The 15,470-nt window shown below is 54.4% G+C and overlaps 1 protein-coding gene across 1 annotated transcript in view; it reads right to left on the bottom strand.

Annotated features, from left to right (window-relative positions):
- The window catches only part of NDUFA10 (NADH:ubiquinone oxidoreductase subunit A10), a 37,759-nt gene that overhangs the window by 9,069 nt on the left and 13,220 nt on the right, over window positions 1-15,470 (bottom strand). Inside the window, exons 6-9 of the mRNA XM_006151933.3 lie at window positions 14,694-14,773; window positions 14,249-14,303; window positions 12,896-12,981; window positions 7,075-7,183 (exon numbers count right to left, since the gene is read on the bottom strand). Coding sequence (XP_006151995.1) covers window positions 7,075-7,183; window positions 12,896-12,981; window positions 14,249-14,303; window positions 14,694-14,773 — 330 coding nt within the window. The remainder of the gene's footprint in view (window positions 1-7,074; window positions 7,184-12,895; window positions 12,982-14,248; window positions 14,304-14,693; window positions 14,774-15,470) is intronic.

Genomic DNA, 15,470 nt, shown 5'->3' with positions numbered 1-15,470 from the left:
CACAGCCCAGGCCTCCACCATCTCACTCTTAGACACCAAGTACTTCCTGTCTCCCGACCATACCCTCATCCCACGGGTAGGAATCAACAGGTCACTCACTCGGAGCACCCTGCTCTCAGGACACCCCAGCCCCGCAGCCCCGCCCAGGCTCCCTCTACAGCTCCTTCACCTCCCGCTCGAGGTTCCTGGATGTGCTGCTGTCTTCCTCAGAAGCTCCGCACCTGCTCCTGCTGACGGGGGACTGCGCACGGACAGCCCCTCCACACCACAGATACACCCTGCCGGTCTGGCCACTCACCTGCTCAGATGCCGAGTATGCTTGGTCCCCTCTGGCTCCCGCCTCCCTGCCCCCAGACGCGAGCTCCTGGCCAGCAGGCCTCACCATCCTCCCAACGCAGCCCCAGTGCTCAGAGCACGGCCCAGTGCAGTGCAAAGCTCCCGGGCAGTGAGGATCAGCAGCCACATACCCAGCCACACACACAACATCTAGGACCTCCCCGACTGGCAGCACACAGGCGGGTGGGGGGACTGTCACTCCCGACACCTCAGAGCTCAAAGTGGCTGCCACGTGTCCTGCTGCCCAGGTGCCCTGCTGCGCACAGAGGAAATGCGTGGCAGGCACTGTCAGCCAGGCTTCCCTCTGGTGTCTCAGGGCTGCGGTTTCACGAATTCTCCATCTGCAAACACCTACTGCACATCAAATGGAGAATGTCCAGTTCAGACAGATCCTCTGCAGAACAGAAGAACCAAAACAAAACGGCTCTCAGATGTGAGAGAGGAGCCTTCCACTTGCAGCAGAACCAGCCCTGATAGCCTGAAAAGCCCCTGAAACAAACCCTTTAGAAATGCTTTTCAATGCATTGCTGAGCTCTGCAGGAAATCACACCGGGGCAAAGAATGAAGAGTGAGTTGAAAACCAGATTCGCAGCTGCCCTGGGAGGCTCTGAGCACAGCTGGGGGCCAGCCAGCCTGGCATGCACAGTGAGCTGGGATCACAGGGCTGCACCCTGGGAAGGACAGAACACCTCTTGCCAGCTGGTATCGGGTGCTAGAGCCACTCTCTCTGAGAACTGTGAACCTCAGCCTGACCTCCTGCAGATGGGGCTCAAACCCACACTACCTCCAGGGCCTGGAATATCACAAGCAACAAGATGCCCGGACCCTGGCCCTCAGGACTCGCTGCCAGACGTTGAGACACTGCAGTGCCCAGTGAGAGGCTCTGGGGATGCCGGCCTCCATCCAAACAGCACCTGGTGGCAATCGCCGTGTCTGGGACCCTGCTCAGCACAGACCTACAGAGAAAGCCCCCCGAGCAGGAGCCTGGGACCCAACGTCTCCGGAACAGTGAAGGGAGGAAGCCTCCAGGTAAGGGCAGGCGGGAACAAGTTCAGCTAGCCCCCCAAGCTGGCATGCCAGCACAGGAAGCCAAGTTACTAGGCTTGACATGTTTGGAGGAAGAGAGACAACGGACAAGTACTCCAGGAACAAAATCCTACTAACAAGATTCAGAAAGCACCGGGGTGAAAAAAAAAATTCAAATCTGGACCCATCTTGTTCAACTACAGAACACCAAAGACACAGAGATCTGGAGACGTCAAAGAAAAGACTACAAAACTGCTGAAAAAATAAAGCCTAAACACTATTCCTCTTTCCAAGAAATAAAACAGTTCTGCTAACGTCCAACTACAAAGTGTAAGTTCAATATCTACCATCCAAATAGCACCCACAGACCACGCCCTTCCATTTCCTGAGCATAACGTTATCACCTTCCTAAGGAGATGGGGGTCATAAGAGCTCCTGCTGGCTGCCCTGCCGCTGCCGCTGTCCTGCCCTGCCCTGCCGCTGGCGCAGAGGTGTCTACATGGGAGACTTCCTAGAAGGCGAGACTCTCCTGTGGGGCAGCTGCTCTGAGGCCCAGTGCCTCACAACGAAGCAGCATGATGCACCTCCTGTTCCAGAAAACACCGGGCCACACGGCACGCTCTGTCCATCATCCAGGCACCTTCTCTTCTGCAAGGTCCCTGACTGCTGCCTGCTCCCTTGCAGCCAAACTATAAGCCGGCAAAGGCAACCAAAGGCCAGTCAGGACAACCACTTCCAAGCCCCACCTACCCTAGGCGCTTGTCAGCCAGACCCTGCCTTAGCTTCCCTCTTCTCCTCTGGAAGATGAGCTCTCCTCGCACACAGCAGGTGGGCTCTCTCCCCACCTTGTCTGTGAATGAACACTTTAGTTCAAGTCCTCAGGGTGCCACTAACAAAAGGCTGGTTTTTATTTTCTTACAGACTCATCTTCACAATGTGCAGAAAGCAAAGCCTGGGGCCAGCAGGTGGCGTGGTGGTTGAGGCCTGGATCTCATGCAGACAACTCCACTGTTCAAGTCCTGGGCCCAGTGGCTTAAAACGCACCAGGCTGTGCGTGCGCGTGCCCCAGATCCTGATGAGAGCATGGAGGAGGGACCAGAGGGGTCATCCTCCCTGGGGGCTGATTTCTCACTTTGCCTTTGTTTCTCTTCTGCAAGCGCATGGCCCTATGGCAAAAATTCTAAAAGAAAAATGCAAATAAGCAAAGCCTAAACACTTTTCTAAAGGAGCTTTCTTCTTTTCAGATTGTTAGTTTCTTCTTATGACATATAATTCTGGAAATCAGGGTTTAACCTGGCCAAAATTCAAATTTCAAAGTAATTTTCCTAAATCTCAGAACCTCAAACTCCAGCCTGAGTAAAAACACCTTCACCAGCCTGTCCTGTCCTGCGGCCTCAGAGGACAGGGGTGATGGCCCCATCACTGTGCGTGTCCTCTGTTTATCAAGAATTACACGCTCGCACCCTGCACTGGCCCCTGGCTCAGCCCTTCTCATCCTCCCCGTCTCCCACTCCTCAGGCTGTGCTGACCTCCCCAGCTGAGCTGGACAGGAAGGGGACCGCGACTGGAGCACACGGGTGGAGGAAGAGTCCGGCTGGCATGCACGCCACCTTCATGTCCCTCCGTGGGTGTCTGACTCCGTGTCCGAGGGGAGGAAAACGGTGGGAGCAGGTCTCAGTGGTCAGGGCTGTACTTTCTAGCGCGTCTCTCCGGCACTCGTTCCCCGCAGGTCAGACAGAACTGCGGCTGCACAGCTGCCCACCTGGCACCGGGGGCAGGGTGGGACTGCTCTTGCCCACCTGTGCCTGTCACGGCTGAGAACACCCGCTCCAGTCCTGGGACACCCCTCCCTAAAGCACAGAAACTCATCCGATCGTGACAGAGGCATCAGACAAACGCCAACTTAGGGACAGTATACGAAATACCTGGCCAGAACTCCTTGTCACTGTCAGGGCTATTGAAACAAGGAGTCTGAGACACTGTCACATCACACAGCGGCTAAGGAGACATGGTGACTCCATGTCACTCGGTGTCCTGGATGGGGTCTCGGGGCAGAAAAGGACATGGGGAAACTCACGCAGTGTGGACAACGTGTGTGCGTGGTGGCCCATGGACCACAATGCGTGTTCCCACTGAGAGGCCAGTGACAGGAAGTCGGGATGTGGGGTCCATGAAGTCTGTTCCTGTCACCGCTTAGCTCTGTATTTGAAAGTAGCTTATTTGAAAAACATTTAGAAATTTGAAGAATTAAGACTTCTCTGATAATTTAAGGTTCTGAACCTTTAATTAGAAACATAACCCCAAAGCCATAAATGCCCACTGAGTTAAAAGCAGACAAACCCCACAGAGCGCAGCAATGACTGAGACCACGGACAACCGTGCCTCCGATCACCCAGCTCTGGTGTACGCCAGCTCTCCACCAGCTCTCCACTCTGCAGCCACCGAAACGGATGGATGACACCGAAGAGACCGCCAAGGCATCGGGGGAGGGAGGGACTCGGGCTCCAGCAGCCCAGGAGAAAAGAACGTCGCAGGCGGGCCCTGCAGTGAGCTCGAGGAAGCAGAGCAGTGTCCTCAGCACGGGGAGACACAGAGCTGCAATTCAGGACCGCCAAAGGGCGGGGCCTCCGGCAGGCGGGCTCTCGGGAAGTGCATGCTGCAGGTGCACCAGAGCTCACGGCGTCAGCTCAGGGTCCACGGGCTCAATGTTGAGTGGACCTGGGCGAGCTGGGAACTACGGATTCCAGAGTAAGATGACACCACCAGGACCTCACACTGTCTTCACGGCCTCCACAAATGATGACTGTCACTGAACACAGGCACCAATCAGTACGCAGCAACTACCGGGGTACCAAAACGTGACCGAAGATTGACGACCAGAACCAGAGGGCTGGGAGTCAGACATTGCGAACAGAGCTAAAGGACACTGACACGTTACAGCCGTCAGATCACTAACTGAGATGTGGATGCCCAGGAAACTGAATGACAGAATAATTTCAGCAAAGAATTTGAAATGATAAAAAAAAATGGAAATTCTAGAACCAAAAAGGACTATGGTTGAAATTCAGGATCTGAATACAGGAAAGCAGGTGCAACCACAGATGAAAAAGCTGAGAAAGCCCTGGAAGGCAGTGGAGGGGAACACACCCGCTGCAGCACACCCAGAGTGTGACAGAGAAGAGCGCAGGAGGGGTGCTGGGAAGGGCAGCACCTGACGGACTGGCACCCAGGACAAGAGCGAGGGCGGACACAGTCCTCACTGGAAGGGAGAAACTCTGTAGTAGATAAATCAGGAGTTTGGAAGTGCAGAAAGGAAAAACTTGACTATTTAACAAAATGTCCTTCATAAATGCGGTCAACCATCTTTCTAAGTCTACCAGGCTGGGAGAGGGTCGCATCTGGACCGTGGAGGGGCACTCTGGGGGAAACGGGCACACACGGGGCACTCTGGGGGGAACGGGCACACAGGGGGCACTCTGGGGGAGCGGGCACACACGGGGCACTCTGGGGGAGCGGGCACACACGGGGCACTCTGGGGGGAGCGGGCACACACACTCAGAGGGCCACTCTGTGGGAGTGGGCACACACGGAGGCTGGCCCAGGAAGTAAATATCCCTAAGCGATAGGAGCCCTGGTTCTCACTATTTGAGAGGGACACGGAAGAGGTCACCAGAACGAACCGGACACGGTCCCATCAATGTGAACTCGGTTTCTGATATACAGAAATACATACAGAAGTAGGGACGAGCAGATGGCATAATCATTATGTTGCTGGACTCCCATGTAGTTGACAGCAGTTCGAGTCCTGGACCCGGTGATTTAAAACTCACACAGGGTGCATGTGCGTGCCCAAGATCCTGAGAGGAGAATGGAGGAGAGAGATTGGGCACGCACATGTAATCTCTCTCGAAAAAGAATATACATGCATATAAGTATGTGAATACAGAATCCTGGGAGTTGACGTGAAATAAACAAATGGAGAAGTGAGGGGGGAGAAGGAAAACTATTTCCTTATAGTGTGGAAGGCAGCATATTGGATCGTGCATGTGAGCAACTCTGTCCATCTTGTTCCCTTCCCCAACATGGCTGTCTGCTTCTGTTAACCTGCTTGTTCTTCCCGTGAGAAAATAGCTTGCGCTAGCCATACAGAAAACCATATCCAGGACGACACCCTGTACCTGCTGCTGTCTTTGTTAACTAGCCCAAAACCCTTTTGTTCAGCAATGGAACTGCTTGCAAGGAAACCCCACTCCGCTCAGAACTAATCAACCTGTTTGATTCAGCTTCTGTGACTGCTTGCATAGAAACCCCTGGTAACTGACCCCTATAAAAAGCGTACTCCAACTTCGGTCGGGGCTGCAGTTCTGACTCTCAGCGCTGCCGCCCCGCCTCCCCCACCCCTTGTGCCTCAGGCTGTAGTCGCCCGGCCAGCTAATAAATCTGGGTTTGGTGGCTGTTCATTCGGTGGCACTCTACAACAGTAGGAGGATACTAACTAGTATAGAAAAATAACAGACTTTGAATTAGAAATTGGCAACCATCACAGTTACGCTTTAGCTGAAAAAATCAACGGATGCTACTTTCTGGCGAGAAAGGAAACATTTACAAAGTCTCAAAGACTCCCCTCCCGCACCCCCCAAAATATATACAAATTATCAAAAAAGAGTAACTTACAGCGAATACACACCTTAATCAAGTGATCAGAGGTAACCCAGCAGAGGGACAATGAAAGCCATTCACTGCTTGATGAGATGCAGGGAGTTCTCTGACCCTCCCACCGAAAACCACGAAGCCTAAGTGGCATTACGGAAACATCCGATAACCAAATTGAGAGACCATGAACGCAACCATTGACAGTCTTGAGACGTATCAAGGTTTGATGTCAATGAAAGCCCAAGAAGCTGGTCCAGACTCAAAGAAACTACAGACACAAAGCCAGCTGCCGGCCTGGCTCTGACCTTACTGCTCTGAAGAACACCTGGGGATAAGCAATGCCAACACACGTCCTGGCTCCGGCCACTGAGCTGTGCTTAGGGAGAAGCCCCCGTTTGTAGGAATGACACCCTCAAGCACTGGCTCTCAAAACCTTAGTGGACATCGGAACAGAGGGGGACACTGGTTAACGTGGCTGGGCCACACACCACAGATCACAACCCAGTAGGCCTGGACAGGGCCCAAGAACTGGCATTCCCAGCCAGGTGCTGCTGGGCTGGGCTGAACTCAGGGTCGCTGTGTTAAGAGCGTGGGCAGGCCCAGGGACCATGTGGGTCCAGGCAGTCACCTCTACTCCTTACAGATAAGAAGACGGGTGAGGTGGGCATCAGGTAAGAGGGTCGATGGAACCAGCCGCCCTCATAGCCCCCGCTGGGCCTGCCTGCCTCCCCATCCCACATGGTCGAGCCCCTCTGCAGAGGTGAAAGCCTCCCCACAAACAGCCATGACCTGACAATCAAGGCAACGCAGGGAACGATGCCTACAGCGAGGGAGTGCAGGGCGGCTGGAGGCCAGAGCTTTCCACAGCTACAGGGATGCCTCTGTCCTCAGGGACTGCGCCAGCCTCACTTCCAGAAATAAGGGACATGAGAACTCGCCAATGAAAACCAAACTCCTTCACCAACACAAGCGAGAGAGCAACAGCAAAACTGCTTTCTAGAGAAGTGCTGCACGTTCCGCTGGTGCAGACCCGCCTGCTGCCCACACTCACGGTCTCACCTCTCTGAAGGCACGGAAGATGCGGTCACTCTGGTGCGCCCCAATCGTGATCTCGGGGAGATATACGGGAATGGTTGTGTAATTCAGCACCTCCACCTTATTCTGAACCCTAAAAAATAAGACAAACAGGAGTCACACCTATCAGATGACTGCTCACGTACCCCAGCAACCACCGTGGAGGCAAAACCTTCATCCCAAAGACTATTCTATCAGGGGGTCTTCCAAAAGTTCATGGAAATGCAGATGATGAAAAAACACGTACAGATTCCAAATTGTTTTGTACCAAAATAAACTCATCCTTTAACCCCATTTTTCCTGAAGCTCCCTTGTATTTTGGAAGTTCCTCTCAGAGCTTCAGGCAGGACATTGTATGTATCTAGTGTATCCAGAGACAACCTTTTAGAAATAGGTGTTATTTGGAAAAATAAAAAAGGAGCCACGTATACCTTAACCATGGGAAAAGCAGAAATCAAAACCTATGAGCAGGACCTGTCCCACAGCACAGCAGTTAAGCACTGTGAAAGGAAGCAGATCCCACATGGCTAACTAAGGTTCGAGTCCTGCTCCCAGCAGCTCCAAACCATCCTAGGCATGAACACATGCCCAGAACCCTGACGGAATGGAGAGCCAGAGGAAAAGAAATGCGGGGTGGCTGGCCCTGTAGGGCAGGGGTCCCTTCTCCTCTCCTCCCACGCATGCACATGCACCCTCTAACACTAGAAACACACTCTAGAAGCTAGCGGCTGTACTGCAGCGCCGTGCAGTGTGGTTGTGCCGGTGAGTCCCTAAGGATGAGCCTATGGGAAAGAATGGTGTCCCGAAGCTGGCAGCGGCTCCAGGACCACAGGGGCAGGGGCGCAGGGGGCCCCATGCTGAGAGAAAATAATTCTCCACCTTTCCTGGCACCAAAAAATACAAATCATAGGATACACTCTTTGTTTTACCATGCCATTTTGCTGAATGCTAAAATATTTACACTTCACTTATTTTAAATAAGGTTCAGTCTGAATATAACCACTAGATTTGAAGATGAAAAGCATTTTTTTAACTTTCAAAAAGAAACATTAAAATAAAATCTCCTTCCTTAAGGGCTCAAAACAAAGCAATGATTTTAAATGGCCCCTTCCCCATTAATGAGCTGCGGGGGCGGGGTGTCTGCCCTTGTGAGGCCTTGGATGGCAGTCTGAGCAAACCTGCTCTCTGCCAGCTTCGGGAGCCAGGCCCAGGCCCACCAGCAAGCTCAAGGCCAGATCTCCTCGGCCCCAGGGCAGATTCTGCCAAGGCCCTGGGGCCTTTGGATCATACCTCCCCAGAGATCCAGAGGTCTAGGACTGGACAGGCCGAATATGGTGGGCGGCAGGGAGAGCTGCGTAGGCAGTCAGAGAAAAGACTGCTTCTCTGCTTTAATGCTGCTTGGATCTTGGCCGGGGCCTGCAGGGCGGTACTGTAAGGCTGCTGCTTGGCTGACAGAAGTGCACTGGGCGTTCTATCACCTCCCTCACAGCCCCGAGGCAAGTCCTCCACAGGGCCCCTTCCAGACCTGCACGTTTGCCCCTGCAGAGGGGGAGCTATGGGGCTCCTTCAGGGATTCCTTCAAATACAGCAAAGTGGGGCCAGCAGGTGGCGTGGTGGTGAAGGACGCTGGACTCCCACATGGCCGACAGCAGTTCGAGTCCCGGACTGGTGGCCAACTTTCTCACTTTCCCTCTCTCTCTTTCTCTCTCTCACTCTGTCCCCTCTCTGGTCAAGCTAAATAAATAAAGTTAAATAAAATAATTCTTTAGAAAAGTACAGCAAAGCGAGAGTCAATATTGCACATATACCCATCTTCCAGCTGTTAACACAAGCAGAATTACTCTGTTCCTGTTACTACAGAAAGACCTGTGACCTGACAATAAAAAATCTCAATGATCAGCGAGCTTCATATGAAACATGTACAAATACCCAAGTGGAGGGGGTGATCCGGTTTTCTCCAGTCTGAAAACCCTGAGGGAAACCGGAAAGCATTTCCCAGCCAGGAGTGGTGGGCCGCACAGAACAACAGTGCCATCTAGTCTCGATGTGGCTGCGTTACAACTCCCATGGAGCCCTGGGGAGCCTGTTAACGAGTACCCTCCTAACTGGCTTGAAGACTAAAAAATAAATCTGTTGCAAATATTCTTCGAGTTTTTTTTAAATTATTTTATTTTATTCATCATTTTTTTAAATTTGACCAGAAAGAGACACACACACACAGAGAGAGAGAGAGAGAGAGGGAAAGTGAGAAAGCAAGCCACCAAGTCCAGGACTCAAACTTTGGTCAGTCATGTGGGAATCCAGCACCTTAACCACCACGCCAGCTGCCAGCCTCTCACAAATTCTTTAAACCCGGCCAAACTGCTCTTTCAATCTGATACTGAGAGTTTTAACGATGACCGTGAAGAAGAGTCTGCAGCACGGCTGCAGGAAACCCCAAAGGTCTTAGCTTCTAATCAACTGGGAGCATGTTCTAGCCTAAAGACAGAAGGAAAGACACCAGAGGGCTGCAGGGCTCAGGGCCAAGGAGCAGTAAGACAGCAGGTCAGGGTCTAACTGGGATGCACCGAGAGCTGGCTGATGACCACGTATGCTGCTACCATCGCCAGCCCCAGGCCCAGTTCACAGGCCGCCCCAGGTATGCTTCCCAACACAGGAGCTGTGCTGCCAGCAGCAGGGCAGGATGACAGCGAAGTGGGCACGGGAGACCATGCATTCGGACTGACCACCTCCCACGGGAGACCATGCATTCGGACTGACCGCCTCCCAGCTGAGAGGCTGTGCAGTTTCCGCAGCTGCAAAGTTCTGTTTAAAACACTACATTCTGGCTCCACGCTCACCCCCAACAGCCTCCACAGCCTGGAACTGCACATCCAACAGGTGTTCCCGGGGATGAGAGGGCAGCACGGCACAGGAGCCGTCGGGCAGGTGGACTCAGAACCCAGCCCGCTAGAGGCCTGGCTGCAAGTCAGAGGTCCCAGCAGGATAGAAGCGACCCCACAGCACCAATCTGGGGCAGACTACAGACACGAAGGCATCCCCATCAAGACTGCAGACTACACTCCCTGCCGGTCAGCATGAGTGCACACGTGCACACATGGACACACACAACACAGCAACGTGAGACTGAAGGCTACACTCCCTGCCAGTCAGCGTGAGTGCACACGTGCACACATGTACACACACAAACACAGCAACGTGAGACTGAAGGCTACACTCCCTGCCAGTCAGCGTGAGTGCACACGTGCACATGGGTGCACACAAATACAGTTACACAGCAATGTGAGATGGAAGACTACACTCCCTGCCATCCAGGGTAAGCGCACATGTGCACACATGTATACACACATACATACACACAATGACACAGAACATGAGACAGAAGGCTACGTTCCCTGCCAGTCAGCATAAGCACATGTGTGCACACATGCACACACATGTGCACACACACATGCACACACACACAATTCCACAGCGATGTGAGACAGAAGGCTACAATCCCTGCCAGTCAGCGTAAGCACATGTGTGCAAACACACACACACACACAATTACACAGCGATGTGAGACAGCACAGAAATGTCGCAACCAATGATTTGGCGGGCTGACTCTGGACGTAATGAGTGTAACTGCTAAATGGCATGTTTACGATAATTATCTTGGAAAATTGGTCATAATTTTTACTTAAGTCTCCAAATTAAGAAATTGTACTTAAATGAAAGCAAACACAATTACCATGGAAAACTGTTAGGAAATACCCTGGGCCTTGAATATGGGGGAAAAAAACGAAAGAAAGGACACTATCATTTACAGTAAACTAAATTTAAACAATTAATTAAATCCTGCAATTTCTAACCCTTGGGAGTCAGAGGGTCCTTCTCAACGCTCTGATAACCACATAACTAAAAACTACCAGAACTATGGTTTCCAGACAGGAATTTTAGACACTGTACTGAGCCAGACTGACGCACACCAAGGCTCACATTCGGAAAATGAAGGTTTTACCAGGAGGAGGTCACAAGGCCACACGCACTCCGGGTCACCCAGATGCTGGGCTGGCTGCCTTTCTCACAGCATACCCCCTGCCCAAGAGCAGCTCAGGACAGACGAGGAGCACACGAACATCCTAGCCATGGCAGCCTGGAAGATGCAGAAGGTCACGCGGGAAAAGAAGAGTTTTGAGGAGAGAAGGGTCTGTCACTAACAACCAGCGGGATGGGAGAAGTGGAGCGGGGCAGAGGGCGAGATCAGACCTACGCCTACGGGGCAGACGGAGAGGGCGCCACGGCCCTTCTTAGGGCCACCTGGGGGTGCACAGGACAGGAGGGAGGAAGGCCTGGTTCCATGGGCCCTGCACCTGGGGGCTGGGTGCCTCCGGCACCAGCTCCAGGCTGTGGAATAACCGCAGACAGGAGCAGTGCCTTGCGCTGTCCCGCTGCTCAGCAGCAGCTTAGAAAGACACGGGTGCTGAGTCTTAGTGGGAGAGTTACTAGGTTCTTTTAAAGAGGCTTTCTAGAGGACCGAATTCTCAGCAAGCTACTTCTACCTCTGACGGTGTATGCCCATCCACAGGGTGGAAAACCGTGCTCGTGCTTGGACACGGCACGGCGCCGTGCTTCCGCGCCAGCTCCACAGCTGAAGAACTATGGCACGGGCAGGTCAGGGTGTGTCCGGTCACGGGGCAGCCAGGGGCCGAACTGGCCACTGCCCACCTGCCTGCTCCCTCCAACCCCACCACGCCGACCTGACGCATCTTCCAGCATCTGTTGCAATGACTAGAAAGCGGACTTTTACCTACAAGTTGAAGATCTGTCATTTGGTCTAACCTGCAAATGCTACTTGACTGGAGTGCTGGGAGCCAATGACCTAGGTGGGCAGTGAGCTCTGTCGTGCAGTCCACCTCTGCGTGTCACTGCTGAGCTAGAAACACCTGCCGGGACACGCCTCGGCCACACGCCCAGCTCGGCCTGCTCTGAGCAGTGAGCACCAGCTGTGTGTGCACAGTACCACCCGCCCTCCGGCATCCTGCAGCGCTGGGTTCGCCAGAAGGAAGTGGCCTGCTCGCTGCCCATGTTAGGGCCACTGCCCAGGATCGACCCACAGGTGAGGCACACCAGCCAGGGCCCAGCACAGATGGCAATGTCCTGCCATCTGAGGAGGGCCCAGGCCACCCTGTGCCGGTACAGCCTCACCAGGCCACCCTCTGGGGCCCACAGTGGGGCACCGGGCCCTGGGGAGTCCCCTGGGCAATGGCAGGGATGGCGCAGGGCAGGGGCCAGGCCAGACCAGACCTGGGCCTGACAGGAAGAGAAGGCCTCAGGTATCTACCTGTGTTTTCTCCAACACTGAAGTTAAAGACCCTTAAATACTGAAGTCTTTTGATTGGCAAATGACCAGAATTACAATGCAATAGCACCTTCCTTACAAAACCATCCCTGAACCCTGTGGAATCACAGCCCTCGCTCCACCTGACCCCTGCTGAGTCTGTCTCCCCCAAGACCATCTTTGCTAAGAGCAGGAACTTAACTGGGCACCACAGCCCCTGGCCTGGAGCCCCTGGCACAGGGCTGGAATGAGGACTTGCTGGCTACGTGTTGCCGTTGAGCCGCGGCCCAGGAACTCAGCTGATCGTGAGGGGAGGGGGCACAGCCGAAGGACTGGCCGGGGCCGTGAGCGCCTGCGGGGTGCCAGCCTCCTACAAAGCTCCCATGGCATGCAGGTGACCCCGATGGACTGTGCTCGAGAAAACAGAGCACTGAGCCCCAGCCGTCAGTCTCAGCGCAGCAACCCCAATGCCAAGGAACTCACAGCATCCGCAGGTGGTGGAAGGTCCGGTCGTCCTGCTTGAGCCACGGCCCTTTGTCACACTTGAGGTACTCGATGTCCTCCACCACCTGCAACAGGAAGACCATTCAAAACAGGGAGTGACGTCCCAGGAACTGGACAGAGAGAACGCGCTCTCACGTTAGACGCTGACAGAGCTAGCATAGAAATCACACGCACGGTCGGACGCAAGGGGGCGGGGGGGCCCGCCCGCCGTGTTCTGGCCGGCGAGCAGCATGGGCAGGATCAGCGCCAAGACCTGGAGCCGGAACCGAGAAAAGGCAGGGGAGAAGGGTCGTGGCTGGAGGGACTCCAAGCCCCAACAGACTGGCTGCTTCTTCCCAAGTAAATTTCTGAAGGCAAGACAGCCACTCACAGCAGCAGGAAGACCCGGCCACGGGGGAGGCCTGGGTCACCGTCCTCCCAGCCTGTGGAGGGTGGCCTGTGCAGTCTGGCCTCCTGAATCACCTCCCATGGCATCCACCCAGACGTGCCACGCAGGGGAACATGGCTGGGGTTCCCGATCCAGGACCACAGTCAGTCATTAACTCGAACACCATGGTTTAAGACCATGCATTCTCCTAAGACACACGCCACCCAGACATTTCATCAACAGAGGTAGAACAATCTGGATAAACAAACCACATCCCAGGAACAGGAGGGATGAAGCGCAATTCAACTGTGCAGGGAGAGGGAGGCGAAGTCTCAGAACTCTTTGAGCTGAGCTGGACCAGTGTTCAGGGTTTCCGCCGTGCTCCCTGCAGAGCCCACGGGGCCCGCCAGAGATGCGGCCACTGTGGTGTGGGAGGGCTGTGACAGGAGCTGCCCCGCCTGAGCTCACCAGCACGCACACACACACACACGTTCTTCTGGACTCTCTGTCCCCTTAACCTACGCACCCACTCCTGCACGTGTCAGTGCTTTCGTAATTACTGCAGCTCAGACTGTGTGTGCATTTGGGAGGGTCAATGTACCTGCATGATCCTTTTCCAAACTTTCCTGGCTGCTACTCATTAAGTTCCCTGAAGACTGCACCGAGACTAGAATTTCACAAAGCGCAGGAGTTAGGGGAAAACCATTATTTTTACATGACGAAACCCTTCCTGTTAAGTAATCCAACTTCCAATCAAGCCTCCCCTATCTAACAAAACCTTGGGAGCAACAGTCCAAGCCCTCTGCATCGCAGCCACCTGCCCTGAAATCACAGAGACTGGGCTGGGCAGCACCCTGCGGCCAGGGCGGCACTGCTTCCTGGTGACTAGACGATGCTGCTTTGCAGGAATCTTGCACGTCACTCAAACTTGGGAGGAGTAGTGAACTCGTCAACCGGTTTCTCACCTTTTCTGCATCTTCGGCCTCCTTGGCAGTGTACTGCAAAACTTCACACTTGTCACTGTACGAAAAAGGAAAAGCTGAATTAAAAGTTCACGCACTCAGTAAAACCTGGGAGCAGACAGTGCAAGTCCTCTGCATGCGGCCACCTGCCCTGAAAACCATACAGACTGGGCTGTGCAGCACCTCGCGGCCAGGGCAGCACAGCAAGCTCGCGAGGCAGGGACCATCACGCCTGGGTTTCTCCAGCCACGCAACGCTGGAAAACATGAACAGGCATGCACATGAACCAAAACGTCGCGAGAGCCAGGGAACGGTTCCTGCTCCGTTTCTAACCTGGAGGCTGAAACGCCCCCACATCCGCTGTCCCGGGTGAGGGTGAAACCCTAGAACCGCGCCTAAGGCACGAGAAGCGTGTGCAAGGCAAGACAGCGAGCAGGCTGCAGCTCACCTCATCTCAGGGAGGAAGGTTTTCTTGTAGGCATTCTCGATGTCCTGCAGGTAGGCAGGCGTGATCTTCATCTCGTGCGGCTAGACAAAAGCAGGAAACCACACTGAGAAACACTCAGGCAGTTTCCCTCTGCCTGAGTGGCCCCTGGGGTGACAGCAGAGAGCCTCAGCATGGCGGACACCGAGCCAGCAGAGCGAGTCCCCCCCCCCCCCCACGGGCTCCAGGACACGAGCCTGTCGGTCCTGCCCTGCCTGGGTCCGAGTGCAGACGGTGAGCAAACACAGGTGGCACGCAGACATGGCTGCCTCTCCGCCTGCCCTCAGCACCCCATCGCCGACCCTCGCCTCCTCCCTTTCCCCACCACTCACCTGTCTCCCCTCACCCCTCCACCTGTCTTTTATGGGCTGAAGCGTGCTGAGCCAAACTCAGAAATCCAGATGTCTGATTACAAGTGGCAAGGGTCAGCCCTCACAGCTCCTACAGTTTGGCCACACCAGAGACCAAGTCACGTTACCTTCTCACCTGCTGACCTCCCTCTGGGCGTCTGCCCTACCATGGTCTTGCCTTCTATGGTCTCCCCACCAGGTCCCAGCCCATGGAGTAAAGCCTCTGTCCCCCTGTGCACTGCGGTGGCCCTGCACCAAGCCCAACACGGGGGAAGGCCCTGGAGCAAAGCCTCCGTCCCCCTGTGCACTGAGCCCAGCACGGGGGAAGGCCCTGGAGCAAAGCCTCTGTCCCTGTGCACCGCGGTGGCCCTGCCTGAACCCAACACGGGGG

Source organism: Tupaia chinensis, unplaced genomic scaffold (assembly GCF_000334495.1).
Source record: "Tupaia chinensis unplaced genomic scaffold, TupChi_1.0 Scaffold000332_1, whole genome shotgun sequence".
NCBI classification, from domain to species: Eukaryota; Metazoa; Chordata; class Mammalia; order Scandentia; family Tupaiidae; genus Tupaia; species Tupaia belangeri.
This window is presented reverse-complemented; position numbering and strand designations above follow the sequence as displayed.